Source organism: Chionomys nivalis, chromosome 3 (genome assembly GCF_950005125.1).
Source record: "Chionomys nivalis chromosome 3, mChiNiv1.1, whole genome shotgun sequence".
NCBI lineage: Eukaryota > Metazoa > Chordata > Mammalia > Rodentia > Cricetidae > Chionomys > Chionomys nivalis.
In genome coordinates this window covers 86,571,243-86,594,972 of record NC_080088.1, presented here as the reverse complement: position 1 = coordinate 86,594,972, position 23,730 = coordinate 86,571,243, and the positions used below count along the sequence as shown (strand labels likewise).

General features: G+C 44.2%; 1 protein-coding gene across 2 annotated transcripts in view; it reads right to left on the bottom strand.

Annotated features, from left to right (window-relative positions):
* Wasf3 (WASP family member 3) overlaps nucleotides 1-23,730 on the bottom strand; it is an 89,749-nt gene that overhangs the window by 4,685 nt on the left and 61,334 nt on the right. Inside the window, exons 4-9 of one of the 2 annotated variants that reach the window (XM_057765413.1) lie at nucleotides 15,376-15,510; nucleotides 13,287-13,440; nucleotides 10,446-10,563; nucleotides 6,494-6,669; nucleotides 1,785-2,051; nucleotides 234-598 (exon numbers count right to left, since the gene is read on the bottom strand). In XM_057765413.1, coding sequence (XP_057621396.1) covers nucleotides 234-598; nucleotides 1,785-2,051; nucleotides 6,494-6,669; nucleotides 10,446-10,563; nucleotides 13,287-13,440; nucleotides 15,376-15,510 — 1,215 coding nt within the window. Of the gene's footprint in view, nucleotides 1-233; nucleotides 599-1,784; nucleotides 2,052-2,828; nucleotides 2,996-6,493; nucleotides 6,670-10,445; nucleotides 10,564-13,286; nucleotides 13,441-15,375; nucleotides 15,511-23,730 lie in introns of both variants that reach the window. The other variant, XM_057765414.1, reaches the window with a different exon arrangement.

Genomic DNA, 23,730 nt, shown 5'->3' with positions numbered 1-23,730 from the left:
TTAATCTATCATTTGATGTTTAATTTCTGGTTTCTTGTCAAGTACACCGTTTCCTGAACTTTTAACTTTTTTATTATAATGTGTTTCCATGTTACCTGTAAAAGAATTCCAGCTTATTAAGAAAGTAACAAAGGACAGAAACTGCACAGTTATCTTTTGAGGGTAGTGTAGTCAACTGAACCCCAAAGCAGTCTCTTCCAAAAGGGAGACTGTGACACGGGGTGTGCACTTACCCATCCGGATGGCAGCCAGGAGGTCACTTCTTGCATCACTTATGGGTGGCTGTGTAGGTTCTGGGCGCTTTGCCTCAGCGACAGGGGGACCATGCAGTGGGGAGGATGAAAGAGAAGAGGGGCCAGGAGGGCCAGGTGGAGGAGGTGGGGGACCTGGAGGAGGCGGTGCTGTGGCCAGGAGCCCAGTGGAGGGCTGGTGAGGAGGAGCGGGGTATGTGGAACCAGCTGAGGTGGGGAACGGGGGCTGTGCAGGGATCTGCAGAGGGCTGACGAAGGCAGTTTGTGCTGAAGGAATCATGGGTGGAGGGGGAGGTGGTGGTGGTCCTGAGGGGTTGTAGTATTCAATTATCTGTGCTGGAAGCACCCTAAGGAACAATAAAATACAGTCACCCAAGTGAGCAGGGAGGGTCACATCTTCCTATTTCTAATAGAGCTTATCGAGAGGATCCTGTCAGAGACAGTGCATGCTGCTGCCAGCTGGACAGTCACTGCGGGGTGCATGTGTCCACTCTGAGAGTCAGTTCCTTCCAGTTTTACATTATTCATCGTGACAATGAAAATGCACTGAAATGCACCTAAAACAACCATTTGAAAAGCATGGTCAATTCTTGTGGATGGCTAGGGACATACACGGCAGACTAGTACTCTTTCCATCCTGGGTATCTCAAAGATGCTGTGTAGCTCCTAACTTTATCTCAGGAGGCCTCTGAGGCCAAGGAGACAGGGGTTGGGAGGATGCTGTCTTCCCTGCCCCTGTCCATGAGAATCTCTAGGGTTAAGGTGCCCAGGAGCATGTCAAACACCCCAAGAGACAGGGCAATGGTTTTCAAAATCACTGACTCTCCATGCACCTGATGGAGCAGCCTTAAAAACACATTCTAGTAATCCCAGCTTAGCCAAGGCCTAAGGATAGGAGACACCTAGACCCTGTGCTCTCCTTTTTCAGGCTGTGGGTATAATTGGAAAGCAGGGCCAGCACTCGGGTGAAGACACATTGCTATATTCAACTTTCCTGGGCATAGAAACTAGGGAGCATTTTAAAGAGTAATTCTGAAAGAGCTAACGATAACCGACGAAAATAAAGGGGAGGGGCCCAAGTGAACTCGCACATGATCAGGAAGGGTCTGTACACAGTGGAGACATTCAACTCACAGAGCAGAAAACAAGAAGTGTAGGGCAGAAATCCCCAGGAGCCCGGAGGCTGAGAAAGGGGGATACAGGATGGATGGCGGAGAGTGGCATTCCATGTTTTCATTGTCTATGGCCAGCACTCCCTGAGAAACTCGAGGTGTGGGCAGGCTCACAAATAAGCACTTTAGCCTTTATTGATGCCTGGAGTCAGCATATGAACAGGGACACACAGAAACACACTGCCCAGCTGAGATGTGGCTACGAAAGGAGATGGTCAGTGGTGGGGTTCTATTTTATTTGACACGGATTCTGTCAACACTGACACTAAGCCCAATCATTCCTGACTATATTCTATGTGATAAACTTGTGTCTACCAAGACACAAATTCAAAAGCAACAACAAACATGAGTAGCAATTTACCCATAGTCGGCTGGAGCCACTGAAGTAGAAGCCTGGGACCCCTCTGGGGCCTGGGGAGGAGGTGGGGGCGGTGGCTGCTGAGGTCTGTTTAGAGCCATGTGCCTTGCTGAGGCAGACGAGGGTCGGTACTCATGCTCAGAGCCTTGGTTTGTGGCTCCATGCAGCGGTGCATCCCCCGCTGGGCAGGACGGTGTCACCGGCTGTGGTTGCAAAGAGTGGCTCGGAGTAGCAGGATAAGAGTAATCGGTGACATCGGATGTGTGCGACCTGATTTCGGAGGAAAGGGGATGAGAGAAATTGGAGTTTTAAAAATGTCCCCTAAGAGCAAATAACAGCATTGTCAGTACACAAGGATGGGACAGTTATTCCTTTTAACAGTTAAAGTTATCCCTTTAACTGGACAGCTAGATCCAGTCCCATGAGAACGTCCAAGCACAACACAATTATTTTAGCAGCAAGCCCCAGTGTTAGATGGATTCAGAGTTGATGCTTTGATAGGTCAGACCAGTAAGCGGGGACCGGCAGAGCCTTGCTGTCACAGCATTCCATGTATTTCTTTATGAAGACAATGCTATATGTCAAACACCATTTCATTCACAAACAATATCTCGGATGAACTTCAGAGGCAATAAAATATGACAGCATATAATTAGAACAGCAAGAAGAGAAAGTGGGGGTCCACCATGCAATAGGGAGCCGCACTTGTCTTAAATGGCAGGAATATTTTTTACCCAAAGAAGGAAAAGCAACACTGCCAGTTTTCCTGGGCTGTAAGCACACCGTCACAACAGAGCTCTAAAAGGAAAGGAGACCTTGAGTGAGTTAGTGAGCAGTTCGGAAAGAGGCTGACGATGGGCATCCTGCAGAGCCTGGATGGGAGGAGGATAAGAACCAGCATATGTAGCAGCAGCCACAAGCATGTTAGTAGGAGGCACACGTTCTCGCCTGAGTTACAGGACAGTCAGTAGGGGCTGCACATCCTCTCATGATGCTGAAGCAGGGTTTGACCTTGGGCTGGGGATCCAAGAAAGCAAAACGACAAACCCTCTGGGCCTCCTGTCTTCCTTCGCGCTCCCTGCCTGCTCCAGTCTCTTTGCGTCACTCATGAATTCAATGCCCATTTTCCTCCTCTCCCACTCTTCTCTTCTTGTTCTGACTTTTCTCACATATACTTGTTGGTTCCTGTTAGGATTCAGCTTGTGTTTCTCTCTCTGAAGGGAAACAGGTAAACATACACTGGGGATGTAGAGAGAACAGGAACGAAGATATAAGCTCATGTCTGCCTTTGGGGCTTCGTGGGTAGCTTCCCCCAACCAGAGTACAGACCAAGTCAGAAGAATTTACTCCTTCCCGCTGTCCCCTAACTATAGCATAAGAATTAACAGCTGATTTCTCTCCTCTGTAAGCAGTGGTCTAGATTGCGATGTGCGCATGGCGATGTCTGGCCCACTCTTCCGACTGCTAGCAACTGAGTTACACTATTTTAGAGGTGGAGGCTGTCTGTCCTGTACTCGGGTTCAGTGCATTTCAAAAGTATAAACGGATCTAAAACTATAGTGTCACTGGTGATACCCATACTCTGCTAAGTAACTCGATGACTGATGTGTCACTCTCTAAACAAACTGTCACACAGGAATGCCTCCAGCGAGACACAGGACAGGACACAGCACGTTCTGTGGTACAATGAGAACTCCATTCTTGGAGAACAGACTTGAGCAATAGCAAATAGGAGCCAAGACAAAGACAGAGGTGACATACAATTGATGGGAAAAGAAAAATATAAGATTTCTACAGGGCAGCACTCTGATGAAGGGTGAAAACAGGAGAAGTAAAGGGGACTGACCAGGTGAAGACTGAAGGACCAGGAAACGGGCTTGCCAGCAGGCTGAGGGGGCAGAGGACTTAGAGGATGCTGACTGAGTGGGCAGGCAGAAGTTGCCAGGAGACACACCACCGATGTGGTGCTGAGGGACGTGATCCTGGGGCTCTGCAAGGTCAGCCTCCATGTGTTGCAGCAGAGAGAACGGGTGGGTTAAGATAAAGCGGCAGGAAGGAGAATCCCATCAATCCCCAGGGTTTGTAGAGGGCAACTGGGCAGAGCTGCAGCACTAAAGCATCGCCCAGAACTGGATGGGAGAAACTAGGGCAGGCTGGATGTGAAGATGCACTAATTTCTGACTACAGGGAACATTCCATCAACTGTGTACCCGAAACTTACAGTTGGAGACAAGCCACGCCTAGCAATCTGGAGTTTAGCTCACCTGGGCTGAGCTAAAACACAGTATATACAACTGTCTTGTGCACACACCATGAAACTTGAGATTAAACTTTCCTTGGTATCTTTAATACACCACTAAAACTCATGCTTTTATCAAATAATATTTAAAATAAAACAATATTTAAAAATAAGATATTTTTAAGAAGTCAAAGAGCTAGGTATGTTGGTGCATGCCTTTAATCCCAGCACTTGGGAGGCTGAGGCACATGGGTCTCTATGTGTTTGAGGTCTTCAAAGCCAGTTCCAGGGCTCCCAGGGCTACACAGTGAGACCCTGGGTCAAACAGACAAATAAACAAAACAAAGCAAAAAAATAGTAAGAGAAGTCCATGAAAAATGTGTGGCATGATTATATCCCACACACAGGTGCAGGAAAAGACTAAAGACAGACACAGCAAAATGCAAATGGGCTTCTCTGGATAACGTCAGGATGGATATTTAATTTTAATGTCTTTCTGTAATACCCAGATATAAGTATGTTTTCTTCCATAATAAGATAAGGTTAGGGCTGGAATGATGGACAACTCAGCAGCTAAAACACTGGCTGCTCTTGCAGAGGACCCAGGTTTGATTCCCACATTCACACAGCAGTTCAAAACCATCTGTAACTCTAGTTATAGGGGATCTGACACCCTATTCTTGCCTCTGCAGGAACTGTACACACACACTGTCACTTACAAATACATACAAAAAACTAAAAAGAAAATCAGCATGTTCTTAAAAAGAGAAAAGGTAGCATGTCTAATAAAATAAGCCAAACTTCCCAAATTAATTCAAGGTGTTCAGTCTAAGCCCAATGATGAACTGTGTTCTCTTTGCTGGTAAGTTATGTATGCCAAGAGTAAGTCTTGGGAAAGACTATGAGACAAAAGCAAGTTCTGACAAAATGATCCACCTAGCTCTGTTTTTGTAAGTTAAGAGAAATGAAACCTTATCTAGACCATGTGAGCATATAAGCAAAGTATAAAATAATTCCAATGGCCATCAGCATCATGTCAGGCATGAAATAATCTCATCTCAGGCGGTAGGATGAGAAGGCTTCAACTGAGGAGCTAAAAAAAAAAACCACAGGTTTTCCATCTACACAAGTTTAAATTAGAGTGCAGATGGAGTGAAAATGGGCATGTGACAAAACTAAAATCCCAACTAAGCTATTTGTCAGAACAACAAATTGATGCCAATGAGGAGGACTCTTGGGTCCCTGTATCCCTCACCTTAGGAGCAGACTATAATATCAATAAACTGATACTAAAGTTCAGTTGTGAGGCTAGAACCCAAAGCTCCCAGATTTCTCTGAATACTTAAGGTAGAAGGTGTACAGAAAGAATACCTGGGGTGTGCCTTTTCAAAACTCAGAGGCCTGGGCAGGAAGCAGTATCAAACATCCTGAAACTCCTAAACGGTCTCCTAGCAAACACCCACATAGTCCTTGGGTAGGTAGAGACTGCTCTAAACGCTGAGGTTTTAATGGTGAAAAGAAGAAAGAACCAAAAGGAAAGAGATCAAGCATAAGGTATGTACTTGATTTCTCGCTATTTTTGACTGTCCTTGATAAACACTTGGTGGTTTGCTTGTTGTTGCTATTGTTGTTGTTGTTTTAAAGATAGAGTCTCACGTATCTCAGGACAGCCTCAGGTATGTAGCTTAGGACGACCCTGATTTTCTGACCATCCTGCCTCCACCTCTGAGCACTAGGATTAGAGGCTTATGAAACACCAGGCTTCACACCCAGGCTTCACACCTGCCAGGCGATCACTCTTCCAACTGAGGCGTGCACCCGGCTTGAATTCTAACTTGTAAATGTTAAAAATCCACACAAATGGATGACAATGATTCAATAAGACAGAAGCAAGACATTAAACCAAAGTTAAAACTGGCTGGTCAGTCGCCCGTGGGTCTCGGTGACAAATGCGACCTTATGACTCCACCGTTTGCACCTGCAAGAAATATTCTTACTTAGGGGCTGTCACCTCTTAAAAGAAAACTCGGCAGGACATCCTCCTGAAATGAGACATGTAAGATGAGTTATCTGGAGTGAGACATCAAGCCCTTGGTGTCTGAGTCTTCTTCAAATGAAGGCTTCCCAGGGTCCCTACTAGCAACCCATGATCACAGACAGTTAGATGACAAAGAACAATGGAAATTCAACATTCTCTATTAAAGTAGTAAGGGACACCTAAGCAAAATTCAAGTCATTGGCAGTCACCCAAGTTCAGAATCCACATTTAAACTCCACTTTCCCGATTAACCCCAGAACAAACTTAAGAAAGTTGAAAAAGCATGCAAAGTCACCCAACCTGAAATAGCGCTGCCTTAAGGCATTATTTTGAAAGCAAAATATAGGTGTCATTTTCAAGGACAAAGTGGGGCACACAGAAAGCCAAAATACAGGGGCTCAAACATGGGGAGAGGGGTCCATAACATGCACACACCTAGTATCTGGGGACAGAGATCCCTCGGAGGATGCTCCGTGGTGCACACTCTGAGACAACCTGTTGTCGGGCCTAAGCTCTTTGTCATACGCCATCATATTCCACTCCTGGCGCCTGTTTCTGGCTTTTCTAACCTTTTTCACCTCACGGGTGGTGCCATCTACACGTTTTTGCTCCTGATGTCCAGGAAAAGAAAGCAAGCATGCCAAGACAGAAGGGGAAGGAAAACAGCAGGTTAGATGCAGTGAACTGCACAGCAAACAAGCCTGGTGCACACGCAAGAGGCATTTTCATACTGCTATACCCGACTGTAGTATATGCCTCGGGCCCACAAAGCAGGTCTCTAAAGAAACAAAAGGCTCCCACTACAGTGCTTACCTTCCCCTTTAGGACAGGACTCTTGCTTGCTAGGGTTATGACCAGTTTAACATGCTCACACCTAGACCTGCATTGCCCGTATGACATAACACCATTCATAAAAATCATTTTCTTCATTGATACACTTTGAATGCCCTACATGAATGTGCATGCCCGCACACACACACACACGCACACACACACAAACACACATAAAACTTACCTGTTTATACACAAAGTCAGTCTTATACCAGTCCTGTTTGTCAGGTAAGGCACATTCAGTGCTCACTGGGGTCCCATACAAGCCCCTCCTGTAAGGTGAGACCCTCTTTGTGCACCTACACAGCTCACATCTGTCCTTTTTCTTACACGGGCATCTATGATCTTTCTTATCCTCCCCCTCCCCTCATGAACCTCACCACATTGCTTTAACTTTACAGGAAGCATACACTCAATAAATGCTGGCTGAATGACCAAAGCCACACACCGTAGCTTAAGCACAAGCATGTCCCAGGGACCATGCTCAGCACTCAGGCACTGTTGACACAAATAGCAAACATACACACACACACAGTTTCTATCCTCATAGAGCTTGTACTCTGGAAGGGAAGTCTGAAAGCTGGCATAAACAAGTGTCTCTATTGAATGTGGTAAAATATAAATGTATCTATATTTTAAAATGTGATATATCTTATATACAACTTTATATTAGACACACATATATTTATACATTTTTATATTTAAATATTTATATGTATACCAAATGTCTGCAGTTTAAGGCAATAGATAGAGTGGATTGTTCTCAGGGTGTTTAGAGGTTCTGAAACAAAGAGTAAAAACAAAACACACACGAGATAGCAGACATCAGGGAAGAAAGAAAGAAATGAAAGGGTTGGTTATTTGGAAAGATAAGTAAGACTGACGCTTAGTCAAACCAATGGAAAGAATCCAAACAGGACACAAATTAATAGAATTATAGATGAAAAAGGAAATACAGGAATAGGAATATTCAGGTAACACATGAAAAACTGCTCTACCCCACTGGTCCTCAACGATATGCAAATTCACAGACCACAGAAAAGGGTCCTGCAAGAACCTTCTTAGGAAACCCAGACGACAGTCTGTCTCAACTCAGCCAGAATAGCACTCATTAAGGAAAGCACTGCCTGAGAGGACAGAGAGAGGGGGGAACCATAAAGACTTTCTGGGTGTGGATGTAATGAATCCTGCATCTAGCGAAGCAATATAGAGTTTGCTGAAACCCAAACCAGACCGGCTCCCCCATTGCGAGGATTTGCCCAAAGGACTCTAAGTCAGCTTATCAAAGAGATGGTTCTTCTCCAAAATTTACTGCAGTATTGCTCACAACAGCTAATTGTTGACTGTCAGCAGAGGTGTGGTAAAGACAATGTCGGATTCAGGCACAACGAACTGAATTCAGCTACAGAGAATGCGGGAAAATGCACCAACTGGAAATTCTGATATTACGTGAATTAAGTCTGACTCCAAAAGACAAATATCACATACATTCCCTCATTTATGGACCCTAGATTTTATTTTACACACACAGAGAGAGAGGGAGAACAATATCTTTATAAAACCAGTATAAGAACAATGACTATATGACGGCAACAACAAAAGAATTTTCTTTCAATAGGCTATTGACCAGGAAAGTAAATACTCAGGACTAGAGAGATGGTTCAGGGGTTAAGAACACTGGCTGTTCCTCCAGCAGCCCAGGATCCCATTCCCGGCACCCACATGTGGCTCACAACCATTTGTAATTCCAGTTTCAGGGGATCTGACACCTTCTTCTGGCCTCTGCAGACACCAACCACTCAAGTAACACTAATTCATACGGGCAAAGCATCTGTCAACATTAAACAAACAAATAAAATTTTCAGAAAAGAAACCCTCTCCTGACAAGGAGCCTAAGAAGGGAAGGTCTTTTAGAAGGGCAGGAAGTGTCCCTAGAAGGCCCTCCTGAAAGTCCTGGGTTTTGCACTGAAAGGTGTGGTGCACTGGAGAAAAAATGCCCTTCACTGTTTCTTCTTCCATGAGTGCTTCGCTTGAATTCTTTGTAAAACTCAGCAGTTCTTCCCAGATTCCACAGTTACATCTATGCACACCATGAGCGTAAGAAGAGAGTGTAATCAAACACACATTTTACAAACCCTGACTCAGGATCGGGGCACCCTCCTCCTCTCTACCTGCTCCTTGTCTCTTGTCTTCTCTCTGAAGTGAAGCCATGACCCGTGCATATGATCGGGCGCTCCACTGCTGAGCTACACCTGGCCTGTTCTTTAATTCTATTTGCAACCAGGCAGGCAGTGGTTGGCGCATGCCTTTAATCCCAGCACTTGGGAGGCAGAGGCAGGTGGATCTCTGAGTTCGAGGCCAGCCTGGTCTACAAGAGCTAGTTCCAGGACAGGCTCCAAAGCTACAGAGAAACCCTGTCTCAAAAAAACAAACAAAAAAAATTCTATTTCTCAAACTTCGAGTTCTTATTCATCTTCAACTCTTACTCCAATTATGTTAATACATCTAAATGTTTCAAACCTCAAGACTACCCTACAGAAAGCTAAGTATTTCTTCCAATGCGATTCAGTATTTGTCAAGCAAGCCGGGTGGTTGTTTTGTTATTATATTTTTTGTTTGTTTTTTGTTAATTTTTTGAGACAGAGTTTCTCTGTGTATCCCTGGCTGTCCTGGAACTAGCTATGTAGACCAGGCTGGCCTGGAACTCACAAGATCCACCTGCCTCTGCCTCCTGAGTGCTGGGATTAAAGGTGACGCCACCACCACCCGGCAATATTGTATTATTGTTATTTGTTCTTGTTTTTCTGGTTTGTGTTTGGTGTTTTTATTTTTGAGAAAAATGTCTCAGTATACAGCCTTGGCTGGCCCAGAATCTGTTACATAGATCAGGCTGGTCTTGAAGTTATAGAAATCTGCCTGCTTCTGCCTCCCCATGTTGGCCTAGGGTGTTGATTTCTGAACACAGTTTATATAAAAAATCTAAACTCTCCATCCTAAGGGGACAAGCTTCAAAGTGGAAGTCCCTGAACCTGAATGAGTCACCTTGTCCTTCCAAGACGGTGTGCAGGGTGGCTGTTTCTGATAGTGTTGGCTTGCATTTCTCTCGTCGTCCACCTCCCCGCTCCTCAGGGGAGGTTCATCTCTAGAAAATATCTCTGAAAGCCCAGCTCACTCACGCTTCCCAATCTCTCGCAAATGCCTCACCAAGTCCTCAGTCACAGTGAGGTGGCACCCCAACAACATGAATGTAAGACAAACTCCCCAATGCCTGACAGGAGCGGTGACTGTTCTATGAAGCTCCGAGGGAGCAAAGGGACAGGAGTGACCAAACATGATGAGAAACCAAACTGAAGAGTTCTTCACTTCTTTTGCTAGAGGCATACAGGTGCTGTAGAACAAATCCTGCCATATTTATTTCAAAAGCTGTGCTAAAATGTCAGGATTGTCATGTGAAAAGGGGGCCCCCTGAGCAAACCTGAGCCTACATGTCATCCCTCAACTATCTGAGCAAAGGACCCGTGTGCACACTGATGAGTGCATCCACCAAGCCACGCACCTTCTGACGTCGCTTCTCCTTCCTCTTGTCTTCTGTGTCCTGCAGCATCTTTTCTTTCCAGAGGTCAAAGAAGTAAGAGGGATCCGTGTAGAACTTCAGTCCATCCTTCCTGTCATCCCTATGATCAATGCATCCAAAGTCAGAGCAAGAAAGATCACTAGCGGCCTTCACAGGGATGGTGACATTTAATGCTTTGGATCCTAACGCCTACATGAGGCATCCGGCATCCTAACCACCTTATGTGTTGTACGCTAAACTCCATATTTGGAAAAACATGGAAACAGGCACAAAAGCAATTAACTCTATAATCTTCGAAACTGAGAGCTAACTAGGTGCAAGTCCTCTGTGAAAATTCCGCACAACTCAGAAATATTGAGTTTCAATAGCTCATAAATTAAAGGACCTATTTGGGTTCCTCCAACAGTAAGCTACATATAGAGGCAGCTGGATGCTTGGTGTACACTGACTTCTACTGGGAAGTTCAATACAGTTATGATAAAAAACTAGTAAGTGCTCTGTCCCCTTTTGTCAATTCAGGTTTACTCCACACCATTTGGTAAGGAAGGCAAAATGTTTGTGGTATATGGATGCGACCGAAACACAATGTATTTTCAAGAAACTTCATTCCCTGTGGCTATGTCAGTTTCAAGCACTGCTAGGATTACTATAGTCTAAATAATATTTCAAGTCATATAAAAACTATTCCCTTATTTAACCAATAATAATGTAGCCACTATGAATTAAGAAATCAACAGCACTGCTCAAGGGGCTAGAGAGATGGCTCAGCAGTCACAAGCTCCACCTTCTCTTCCAGAGGACCTGAGCTCAGATCTCAGCACCCATGCCAGGAGGCCCACAACTGTCTTAACTCCACCCCCCTCTTCTAGCCTCTGATGACACTGTACTATTGGGTCCATACACACAGACAGATATAGAATCAAAAATTAAAACTGAATCTTTTAACAATGCTTCCCATTGCTCTCAGAATAAAAATGTAAGAATTAATAAACTACTTCAGCAATGTTTGGAATAGTCATGATGTAATGTGGACACCATGTTCAAAATTAAATCAGGAGGACAAGATGGTGATGGTGCATGTACTTAATCCCAGAATTCAGGAGGCAGCCACACATGGATCTCTGTAAGTTCAAGGCCAGCCTGATCTACAGAGCTAGTTCTAGAACAGCCAGGGGCTACAAAGAGAAATCCTGTCTTAAAAAGACAAAATCAAACCAAACCAAAACATCAACAAAACAAAATTAAAGCAGTTTATTTACTCTATATATCAATATTCCACTAAGTTATATAGGACCATAGGAGATGCAAAATCAGTTAAATATACATAATAGGAGAAAATTTACAGCCAAATAAAGGAACAAAAGAGAGAGAGAGAGAGAGAGAGAGAGAGAGAGAGAGAGAGAGAGAGAGAGAGAGAGAAACCAATTAAGTGGGAAAAGGGTGGGCAGGAGAGAGGTTTCTGACGGGGCACATCTTAGTTTTAAGTATGTGTGTTCTAAATGCTAGAAAAGCACACTTGTCCCATTGAAGCTGAGGAACACCGTAGTGATATTTTACTTGTATTTTAATATATAAAGCTTGCATGAAGAACAAAACACAAAAAAGCCACACAGTTAGTCAAACAGGCCAGGCAGTGGTGGCACACACCTTTAATCCCAATAGCTATACTAGTTAGCCTTAGAGGCTGGGTGGTGATGGTGCATGCCTTTAACCCCAGCACTGAGAGGAATATAAGGCAGGATGAGACAGTAACTGGCTCTCTTTCAGTCTAAAGATTGCAAGGAGGTAAGAGTTCTCTAGTAGCTTAGCTGCTTTGTTTTTCTGCTCCTCAGGTTGAACCCCAATATCTGTCTCTGGGATTTTATTATTCGTGCTACAGGACACTGCCCAGCTCTCATTCCCAGGGTATGTGCCCGTTTGTCTGAAAGAATCTCTCTGTGCTGCAAAAGAAAAGGTGATACTCCCAATTTTCCCACCGAGGCTACTCCAAACCAGACCAAGAGCCTGGGCCCTTTTAAGGAGGACCAAAAGGCCCTGTAGTAGGAATGTCAGGATGGCAACCACAGACAAAGAACACACTTGCTTCTCCGTGGCCATCACAGTCACTCAGTTGCAGCCCTGACTCTGGAAGTGAACACGATTGGCTCCCACTCTGTGCCCCGCAGGTGCTGGTGGGGTGAGATCCACAGAGAGGAGGGAAGATGGGCACAGGGACAAGGCTTGCCATGGGGGACAAGGAGACAGTAAAAATGAGAAAGAAAGGTCCAAAGGTGATGACAGGATGCAGGAGAAGAAAACACCGTGGTGATGGGAGCGACACTCGGTGCTTGCTAAGAGCGTGTGCAGGCAGGCAGTCTCTTCCTATGAATGCCGCCCTGTTGCTTTTCTACTTTTTGCCTCTTGGAGTCTATCCCCGATATGCCCAACCACCACAGCAACAGCAGAACAGCAGCTGTCTGTGTGGTGCCGAAGGGCTGGGACGAGGATTTCACTGTGTTATAAACGAACCATGCCATTTCTCTCCAGTGAACTTGGAGCATAAGGAATGGCATAACCACACCTGGTACGCAGCACGAAGTGCCACTTCCGCTGAAGATCTCCGTGTCTGAGTGCGAATGTCAGAACTCACACTCCAACAATTCTGTAGCCATGGCTCACTTCACTAGATAGGGATGCAGCAGTTAACTATTCTCAAAATGTTCTTTTCAACCCAATGGAGCCCCCAAGGTGGCCCCACCCAGCACATCGGCACGTTTCTCCCTCTGTCGAAGCATCCATCCGCCTCCACTGCAAAGGTGTGGGGAAGCCGGGAGGGAGCCGTACCTGTATGGTGTGAGAATGTTCAGGGGCGGAGGCTTGTCGCTCTGGTTGTAAATGTCAGCAACAGGGTTGGGAATGCTGTTCTTGGAGACCACCTGCTGGTCTTGGATGGTAGAGCTTTTGAACGCTTTCTTCATGTTGATATCCTGTAGTGAGACTATGGAGAGAAAAGTCCCCCAGGCTGAGTTACGGAGGAGAAGTATTTTCTGTTTAGAAATAAGCATCATTATTTGACTCAGAATCAGAAACACCTCCCAGAATGACCCAATATTGGCTTTCTGGAAACACTTTATTTCACATGTGCTTGAGGGATGTGTGCAGTGCCAGCGCAGGCCAGAAGAGGGCACTGGATCCCCTGGAACTTGAGTCATAGGCAGTCGTGAGCCTTCCAATGTGGTTTGCTGAGAACGAGGTCCTCTGCAAGAGCACAGAACACTCTTAACCAATGGGCCATTGCTCTAGCTTCCAAAATGACCATTTTTGTTGCTCCTTAAAACCTTGCATAAACAGAACACCCTTTTCTCCCTCTAAAGAATAAGATTTCTCTAGGACATGAGGTCAAATTACAGCTTTGTTTTCTTTTGTAACAACAGAAATAGTTCACTGGACTGGGGGATCTTTTTGCTGCTGTTGTTTAAGTAGCACTTCTCAGACACCACCCAGCTAACCGATGAGTACAGCAGGCAACGTGCATAGCTCTGGGTATCTTAGGAGAAACCATTAGGACCAGGATCAGCGCGATGCCTGCACAAAACAATACACAGATGGGAGCAGCCTACTCTCACATTGAGGGGGAACAGAGACCCTGAAGGTTTTCCACCTCTGACCCACACAACAGCACTTCGATCTGGGAAACAAGTTAAGCTAAGTAAGCCCTCGGCTGATTGGGTGTGGAAGCCTTCTTGCATTTTTTTCACAACTTTTATATTGCATTTAACTCATCCAACTTTGACAGCTTTTAGGTGTCGAAGCTGGTCCCATCTGCCCTCCCACTAGGTCATCAAAACTATAATTTATATACCTTGTGTGACATCACCAATAAAGTGACAGCCTAGAGAAGGGACCCAGATTCCTTAGCTTTTAGGAAAAGGTCTCTGCAATGTTAATATTCATCCCAATGCAAACAATATAGTAAAACTGTGCCAGGAAAGGAGTTCAAAGATAAGACACATTCCCTGAAACTTCTAGCATTTAACCCAGTCATCTTTTCCAGTGTAGAGTTCATCATGAGCCTGCAATTCTACGAGCCAAAAAATAAACCCAGCAAGAAAAATAACCTAAACCCAACGGTGATGCACTTCTACAAAGTGGATGGTGAAGATAAAGACACTGAGGCCGGAGAGCCAGCGCAGCGGACAAGAGCACTTAGTGCTTTTGCAGGGACCTTAGTTTAGTTCCTAGCACCTCCACTAGGTGGCTCACAACTGCCTGGGACTCCAGCTCTGGGGCTGTGATGCCCTCTTCTGGCTCCACGGATATCTACACTTACCCACACACATACAGAGAGACATGTAATTAAAAAATAAAATCTTTTCTGTTGTTGTTGTTGTTCTGTTTTCGAGACAGGGTTTCTCTGTAGCTTTGGAGCCTGTTCTGGAACTCACAATGTAGACCAGCCTGGCCTCAAACTCACAGAGATCCACCTGTCTCTGCCTCCCAAGTGCTAGGATTAAAGGCATATGCCACCATTGCCCAGCAAAATAAATCTTCTTTAAAAGATACTATGAATTCCTTACCCAAACAGACCAAGTAGCTATTATAATTTTATTTTTTAATCTGTAAATAAAACTTGAAAACTCAGTTAAAATGAGGCCGTCCTGAGATTATTTATTATTATTGAATCCAAATGTAACATCTGCAACTTTTAAAAACAAGAGCATGGCATATGAAGCAGATGAGAAGTGAATCTTTTTTTAAAAAGTCGCTAATTAACCAAGTGTTATGGGGCATTCCCTTCCCATTCTTCTAGGAAGAGACAAGATAAGTGGCAGTGTTCTTGGCAAAGGGAAGCGCAGAAATCACACTGAAGTTGTTAATTGCTACTGTCGTGCCGACATGGTGTGCAGCTCGCGACTTCCATGCAATTACCTACCCTCCTCCACTGTGGAGTCCAGCTGGGTGACTTTGACAGCAAGGCGATCAATTCTGTCTTGAAGAGAATTTGCTCTGATGTAGAAGTTGTTAGCCTCATTAAACAACTCACCAAATATGTCTTCTGCATGTTTGCCTAGAGTCGAGAAGGGAGAGAGGCACCTGCTGAGGAGCTGCGATGCAGGCCCGCTGCCACCACCACACAGGGCTTGTTCAAATGCATATCAAAGCAAGTGTCATGGTCCAAAGCCTTTAGAACAGTAAAATATTCCAGACAGCACAGCGTCTTCCTGGCTGCCCAAGCTGTCCCTCAAGTTACCACTAAATGAAACTTCTCAAAAAAAAAAAAAAAAAACTAAGTTCCCATTTTACACTGTCGAATGAAGCTTTCCTTTTACTGCTCAATGGAATTCAAGAGATCACCTTGGCCGATAAACACAGAATGTCATCAAAAACATGGCATTGATTATCCTGCATTGTGCTTGATGCCTCTGGTGACATTATATTCTCTGAACACTTGGAAATGCGGTACTAAGTCTCACATGCTCTAAAATCAGCAGCTAAGATTTTGGTTTAAAGCCTCTAGCTGGGCTCATCTCTAGTTTCTTATGGGTGCTAGACATAGTATAGACAGAGTCTCACTATGTAGCCCAGGTTGGCCATATCCCCTTGGCTCAGGCTCCCTGGAGTGGGATTATTAGCATTTGCCACCATGTCTGGATCCCTCCTTTTTTTGTTGTTGTTGTTTTGGTTTTTTGAGACAGAGTTTCTCTATACAACAGTTTTGGCTGTCCTGGAACTCCCCTCATAGACCAGGCTGGCCTTGAACTCAGAGATCCACCTGCCTTTGCCTCTGCCTCCTGAGTGCTGGGATTAAAGGTGTGCGCCACCACTGCCCAGCCCCTCCGTCTTTTAAAATCTATTTAACATTTCTGGAAAGATGTATTTCCTCACCTTCAATCTCCAAATTCCATCGCTGTTTTTTACTCCTACTAATGCTCAGTGACTGAGCACTCAGTGCACTTCTGCTGACTGTCATTTTCTATTGAGTCTCTGTCTACCAGACAAAAGAAAATCTGAACACTCCGGGAAGACGGGTTGACTGATGCAAGAAGACTGTGGCGTTTGAAAGGGAAATGATCTTCATAGACTTGTGTATGAGAACACTTGGTTCTAACTGCTGATGAGTGTGGGTGTGTGGGTGGGTGGGGGTGGGTGGGGTGTGGGGAGTAGGTGTGGAGGGTGAGTGTGGGTGTGTGGGTGGGTGTGGGGTGAGTGTGGGTAGGTGTGGGTGTGTGGGTGGGTGTGGGTGTAGGTGGGTGCGGGCAAGTGTGGGTGTGTGAGTGAGTGTGGGGCTGTGAGTGGGTAGGTGGGTGTGGGGGGTGAGAGTGAGGGGGTGAGAGGGTATGTGGGGGGTGGGGGTGAGTGTGGGTGTAGGTGGGAATGGGTGTGTATGTGGGTGTGTGGGGGTGAGTGTGAGTGTGGGTGTATGGGTGGGGGGTATGGGGGTGAGCGTGGGTGGGTGTGGGTAGGTATGGGCGTGTGGGTGGGGGTTGAGTGTGGGTGTATGGGTGGGTGTGGGGGTTGTGGGGGTGGGGATGACTGTGGGTGTGTGGTGTGTGTGGATGTGGGGAAGGTGGGTATGGGTATGCGGGTGGGTGGGTGTGTGAGTGTGTGGGGGTGAGTATGGGTGAGTGTGGGGGTGTGGGTGGGTGGGGGTGGGTGGGGTAAGTGTGGGTGTGGGTGTGTGCACACCCTTCAGGAGGTAGAGCCTTGCTGGAGGCAGTGTTTTCAGCCTCAGCCACTTCCAGTTCATCCTCTCTGCTTCCTACATGTGATGAAGTTGTGCTCCCTCAGCTTCCTGTTCCAACCAACGGTCACCATGCCTCCCCTGATATTATGGACTCCCCCCTTGGGAAATTTAAGCCAAAATAAACTCTTCCTTCTATACTCTGATGTTGGTCATGGTATCTCATCACAACAACAAAAAGTGACTAATACAAACAATCTCATTTCAGAAGACACCTGCGCCTAACCAACTAGGGTTGGTTTTGGTGTGCATGGCAAATCCAGGAGAACAGGTATGTGTACAACTGCTGTTCCAACATCAACTGTGACCTCTCCATCATTCATTCAGCAAATGAACTTGTGAGCCCAGCACACAGACAGGAGTTATTGTGTCATTCTCTAGGTGACCAAACTGAGAAGCACAGATGGTGATCTGTTAGTGACAAATCGTTGACCTTGGATGTGGCAGAAACAGATGAGACAAAATTTTACCTTCTGTTAGTTTCAGCTTCTACCATCTAACGCACTGAACCTCCTTGGCCACATACAATAGTGTGACAGATCCACACAGTATGAGATACAGAACTGCATAGGATCCAGGCACTTCACTTCTGAGCATAGCCCAGGAAAGCAACTGTTTCTGTCAAATAAAATTTTAATGGGCTGGAGAGATAGCTTACTAGTTAGGAGCGCTTTCTGCTCTTGCAGGGGACCCAGGCTGAGTTACCGCATCCACATGGCAGTTCTCATCATCTGTGACTCCACTTCCAAGGGACCCGATACCCTCCTCTTGCCTCCACGGGCACCAGGCACATGCACACATGAATACAAAACACTCATACATGTAAATGAATGAATGGACGGATGGATGGACAGACAGATGGACAGACAGATAAATAAATAAATTAGAGACAGGTGTTTGCACACACATTTACAGAAGCATTATTCAGTATGGCTAAGAGGTAAAAGCAACTCGTGTTCATCAATAGATAAATGGATGATAAAGTAGAATATTTGCCTTCAGAAGGCAGTAAATTCTGGTACATTCTACAACATGGATATGCTTTAAGGACACTATGCTAAGTGAAGCAAGATGGTCACAGAAAGGCAATCCTATCTGATCTCACACACAGACATTATAGAACAGACAAATTCAGAGTGTAGACTTGGGGAAGGGGAAGTGTGGGTGGTTTAATACAGTAGACTCAGTTCCATGAGATGAAACATCTGGATGTTTGCCACAGGGCACTGTGAGCATAGCAGCAGCACTGACTACACAGCTGAACATAGTTACAGGGGTCAGTTTTACGACATGCACATTTGTCACCACCAAACTAACAATGTGGAAGCCCTGAGGAGGCAGGTGGGCAGAGAGGAAGCCACGTTTGAATGTCGATGACTGTAGTTATGGAGACGGACAGTGCTTGCTCACCTTGGAGCCAAGCTGCTCCCACTGACTCTAAGCTCTTGATTTACAGAACAGCTTTCATTGCAAACTTCCTGAACAAACACACTCAGGTTGTTCCTGAGCAGCCACCTAACTAACCAAAGTCAGCAGTTGTCATGATGAACTGTTCTTAGGAATGGCAACAGGAGTTTAGACAATTTGGGAAGTAAAGAATTAAAACACATAAACCAAACCATGAGTTGGTTAACCTAAAACCAAGCTCTCCAGGGTTTGGGGTAAGGTTTCTGGTAAGACATCATGGTACCCAAGTTTGTCTTGCTCCTGGTTCACATAAAGTTAATGTTTTGTTTGTCTGTCTGTTTTTTAACTCACTAGCTTTCTGAACATGTGAACTAAGTCTTTGACCTCTGTACTACTTACACAGAACTGATTCCCAACAGCTTGAAGAGAAAAGACAGGAACTGGCCCAGTGTCTTTTCTACTCATAGAGATTGTTGAGAACATTAACTGAATGGAACAAATTTTTCACTGCGTTGGGCCACCTCAAAATGCTTAACAGGCACAGGAATATGAAAGAAGAGCATTGATCGGACCCTGTGTGAGGAACCTCTGTCCACCAGTACTCAATGTCTGAATGTGTGACATAGCCACATGGCTAATCTGTTTTCTACTGGTCATTTATAGTTCTGAACACACAGGTACAGATACAGCTTGTGTTCACATGCACACACACACATGTTCATGTTTATGCACTCAGATGCATACATGCTTGCACACACACACACACACACACACTCCAAGAAAACATCAAGAACATGTCTCCCTTAGCTTTGTAAAAATCATTCTTATGGACAGTGTGTATCACCAGACAGATGTGTACACCTCAGTCTCTTACAAAAGTCACAGCATCCTTTCAAAGCATGGTGACTCCTGTTGAGAAACTGTACTCTGTACTAGATGCTACACAAGCAGAAGATGACAGATGACATGTAGCCTCTGCCATGAATACTTAACGAGTTGAACAGCATCAAATTGATGCCATCTTTCCACTCGGAAGCTCTCAATTTATAAAGAGATACAGAAATTAAAGACTTCTGTATTTAATATTTTTCCAGCTGCAGAAAGCAGATAAGTGACTAAAAAGGAAATGGAAGGAAGTATATTTTCTGGTGAATATGTATAAACTGTGGCCATTACAGTTTTTAGTTTTCCAAAAAGCTCTGAGCTGCTGAACTCTACTCATTAATATACCGAGTCTGGTAACAGCTCAAGTAAGGTGATTCTGAAGGGAGCAGGTTGAGGGGGTTGCATTTGTTACCAATAGGTTCTGCTTCTAGATTTATCAGGACCTTGTGAACCAATAACATCAGATTGAGAAATATGCCCCCAAAGTGTTAAAGCATAAAGATTATTAAAGGATTTTCATCCATATTTGACAGTTGGGGATATTTTCTTATTTTATGTGTATGGGAGTTTTGCCTGTATGTATATGTGTGTGCACCACATTAATATACTGGGTAAGGTATATTAATGGAAGCACAGAGGGTGCTCCTGTCCACCAGAGAAGGCAGTGATGATTAAGATGGGGACACTGGCAGCAGGGAGGAGAGTGGGTGTGCAAATGAATTATCTATTCTCAAGACGACCGAACTCAGTTGCTATGGAGTGGACGTCTGGTTTGAGAGCGAGGAAAAGCAAAGGTGGAAACTGTACATTGTGTTTCAGGCATATGGAGTCTGATGTGCTTGTGAGAGACAGCTAAGCGAGGATACCGAGTGAGCAGCTGTATACATTTATAAATGAGTTTGAAATCTAGAGGAGAGGTCAGAACTGTACATGTAAACCTTGAAGTCACAGCATAAATATTGTTAGAGTAGCTTACCAAATGTTTGGAAAGTGGCAAAAAAAAATCCTAATGGCCAGTCTCTAGACTATTTGTTCCAACAGAGAGGATGGGAAGATGAAAGCATCCCAGGAGAAACATCACAGTGAGGTGTTCCAGAAGCCAGGCACAGAAAGTCTCTCCAGACCAAAAGCTATCAATGAACAAATGTCAATAACAGACCAAGTAATGTGGTGAGATTGAGGGCACCAGCCCCAGCCACTTGGAAGTCTCTTGATGCAGTTTCAAGAGATTGGGTAGACAAAACCTGAGTGGGAACAGGAGGCAGCAAGGGAAGTGGAGACTGTGGAGGCTGAGTTATTGAAGGAACCTGACTGTGAAGAGAATCAGCAGACGGAGAGGAGGACCAGATTTGGGAGCACACTCACCAGTTTATATTTGATGGGAGGACGATGCAGAAGAGGGAGAATTGAACAGGAGCATGTGGGTTACCATGCTGGAATTGGATGTGACAGATGCATGAACATAGGGAAGAGGGGCGAACAGTCTGAGGATACAGATGCTAACACTGGGTTGACTTATTCAGAGGGGGAATGCAGCTCTCTTTTGCCTTATAAGTGAAATAAACAGCAGGTTCATGAATGTACATGTGAGATGGAAAGAGAAGATATGAAGTGTCAACTCTAAAAATACAGAAACTAATTAATGAAGAAATTATAGCAGCATCGCTGAGCAATTTCCCATGGATTTCCATAAGTAAATCCCACAAAGACACTGCTGTTTTGAGTTCATTACCACTATGTTTCTAATTCCCATCTTGAATTTTTCTTTGACCAGGAATACTTTTAAAAATATTGCTTGATTTTCTAACATTTTGAAATTATCTTAAAGATAATTATCATCTCATTATCATCACACTCGATATATTAATCTCTTCATGCAGACTTGCTACCTTCTAGCAGATGTTCCATCTGGTGAATGCTACTTGGGAATTACAACAGTGTATATTCTTTTAAAAAGAAAAAAATTATGGGCTGGAGAGATGGCTCAGTGGCTAAGAGGCCCTGGGTTCAGTTCCCAGAGTTCACATGGCAGCACACAACCTTTGCAACTCCAGTTCCAGGGCATCTGATGCCTTCTCCTGGCCTCCATGGGCACTGCACATATGTGGTCCACAGAAATAAATGCAGGCAAAATACTCATATACATAAAAATAAAGTTTAAAAAAATTTAAGTGTGTGCACATGTGTGTGCACATGTGCATGTGTGTGCATGCTACCCTTCACATGGCAAGGTCAGAGGGTAATTTGTGCTGCTGGAGCCCTACTCGGAAAGTTGTTTATACCAGTATCTTAAAGTGTTTCCTCTAGATGCACACACTGAAGACTGGTCCATATTCTTTGCCCTTTTAGCTCTATGAAAATGAAACACCTCCATCTCTTTCCTAGTCTCCTTTGTCTTATATTAACCAAACCAGCTTTCCTATGTATTGCAATTGAACGATATATTTTCTTCCCATGATTTTAAGTCTGTGTATTTATCCTAAATTATATGTATTTTAGCCTCATTATTTTAACTTGGTAATCTCTCTTTTAAGAGGACTGCACTGACTATTGGAAAGCAGCAACTTTTAAATGAATGAATTCATAGAAGTCTAGGTCATTTACAGAAACTATCTCTCATTATGAGTAAGTTAATGGCTATTAAGATGGTAGAGGTGGCTGGAGAGATGGCTCAGAGGGTAAGAGCACTGGTTGCTCTTCCAGAGGTCCCGAGTTCAATTCCCAGCAACCACATGGTGGCTCACAACCATCTGTAATGAGATCTGGTGCCTTCCTTGCCAGCAGTACATTGTATGCTTAATAAATAAATCTTTAAAAAAAAAAAGATGGTAGAACATTTTTGCCAAAGCACCCAAAGACCTGCTATATATTGTAAAATAAATTTATAATAATGTCCCCCATCAAAGAGCTCTCATCTATTCTAACACTGAAAAAATGGTTAAATAATTCTACACATATAATAATTCTCAGCTATTAACAACATGTCTTAGAAAAACCCACAGAATTATTATGTCGGGAGGATGGAGTATTTTGTATACTGAGAAGTCAGTCTTATAAAAACAGATACAAGGCATCCTCAGTAACTTCCTTTGGTTGATGCAATATTGTATATTGTATATTTTGTATAACTTTGTGCTATAGTTTTACACATAACTGATACTACGAAGTATAATATGTTGTAAATGTGTGTAGGAACACTAACTTCTTTCTTTGTGACATCATGGAAACATTTGCAAGAACAAAGAGGAATTCAGTAACAGTCACTCTTGTCTCCCCTAGCATAGACTCCCAATGTTCCTCTTTCTTTAAAAAGAAAATTATATTAAAATAACATTCTAATGGTGTTGAGTATATTCTTATGTGCATATTTGTTAGCTCATTCTTCTTTGGTGAAGGTATACTATTATGTACCCACTTTTTAAAAAAGATTTATTTTTGTTTTATGCATCTGAGTGTTTGCCTGCATGTGTGCATATGCACCACATCCATGCAGTGCTCACAGAGACCAGAAGAGGACATCAGATTCCCCTGGAACTAGAGTTACAGATGGTTGTGGCTTCCATGTGGGTGCTGGAACTGAACCCAGGTCCTGTCGGAGCAGCCAGTGCTCTTATGACTGAGCCATCTCTCCATCCCCCGGTATTTGGGGTTTTTTTGTTTGTTTGTTTGGTTGGTTGGTTTGGTTTGGTTTGGTTTTTTCGAGACAGGGTTTCTCTGTGGTTTTGGTTCCTGTCCTGGAACTTGCTCTGTAGACCAGGCTGGTCTCGAACTCACAGAGATCCGCCTGCCTCTGCCTCCCGAGTGCTGGGATTAAAGGCGTGCGCCACCATCGCCAGGCTTCCCCCGGTTTTTGTTCTCTTCTTGATTAGTTCTCTGCTTTGCTTATTACTGAATTTTTAAATTTCTTTGATAAATCTTCTATCAGATGTGTGTATAAAACATATTTTTTTCTATTTGGTGGCTCATCTTTCCACTCTTTAAAAAGCATCTTTCTTGGTTCTGGATATCACATAGTTGAACAAATGCCCTTGTAGTATGATTAAGCATCTTTTGGGTATATGCCCAAGAGTGGTATTTCTGGGTCCTGAGGTATGTTGATTCCCAATTTTCTTAGAAACTGCCATACTGATTTCCAAAGTGGTTGTACAAGTTTGCATTCCCACCAGCAATGGATGAGTGTTCCCCTTACTCCACATCCTCTCCAACATAAGCTATAATTGGTGTTTTTGATCTTAGCCATTCTGCCTGGTGTAA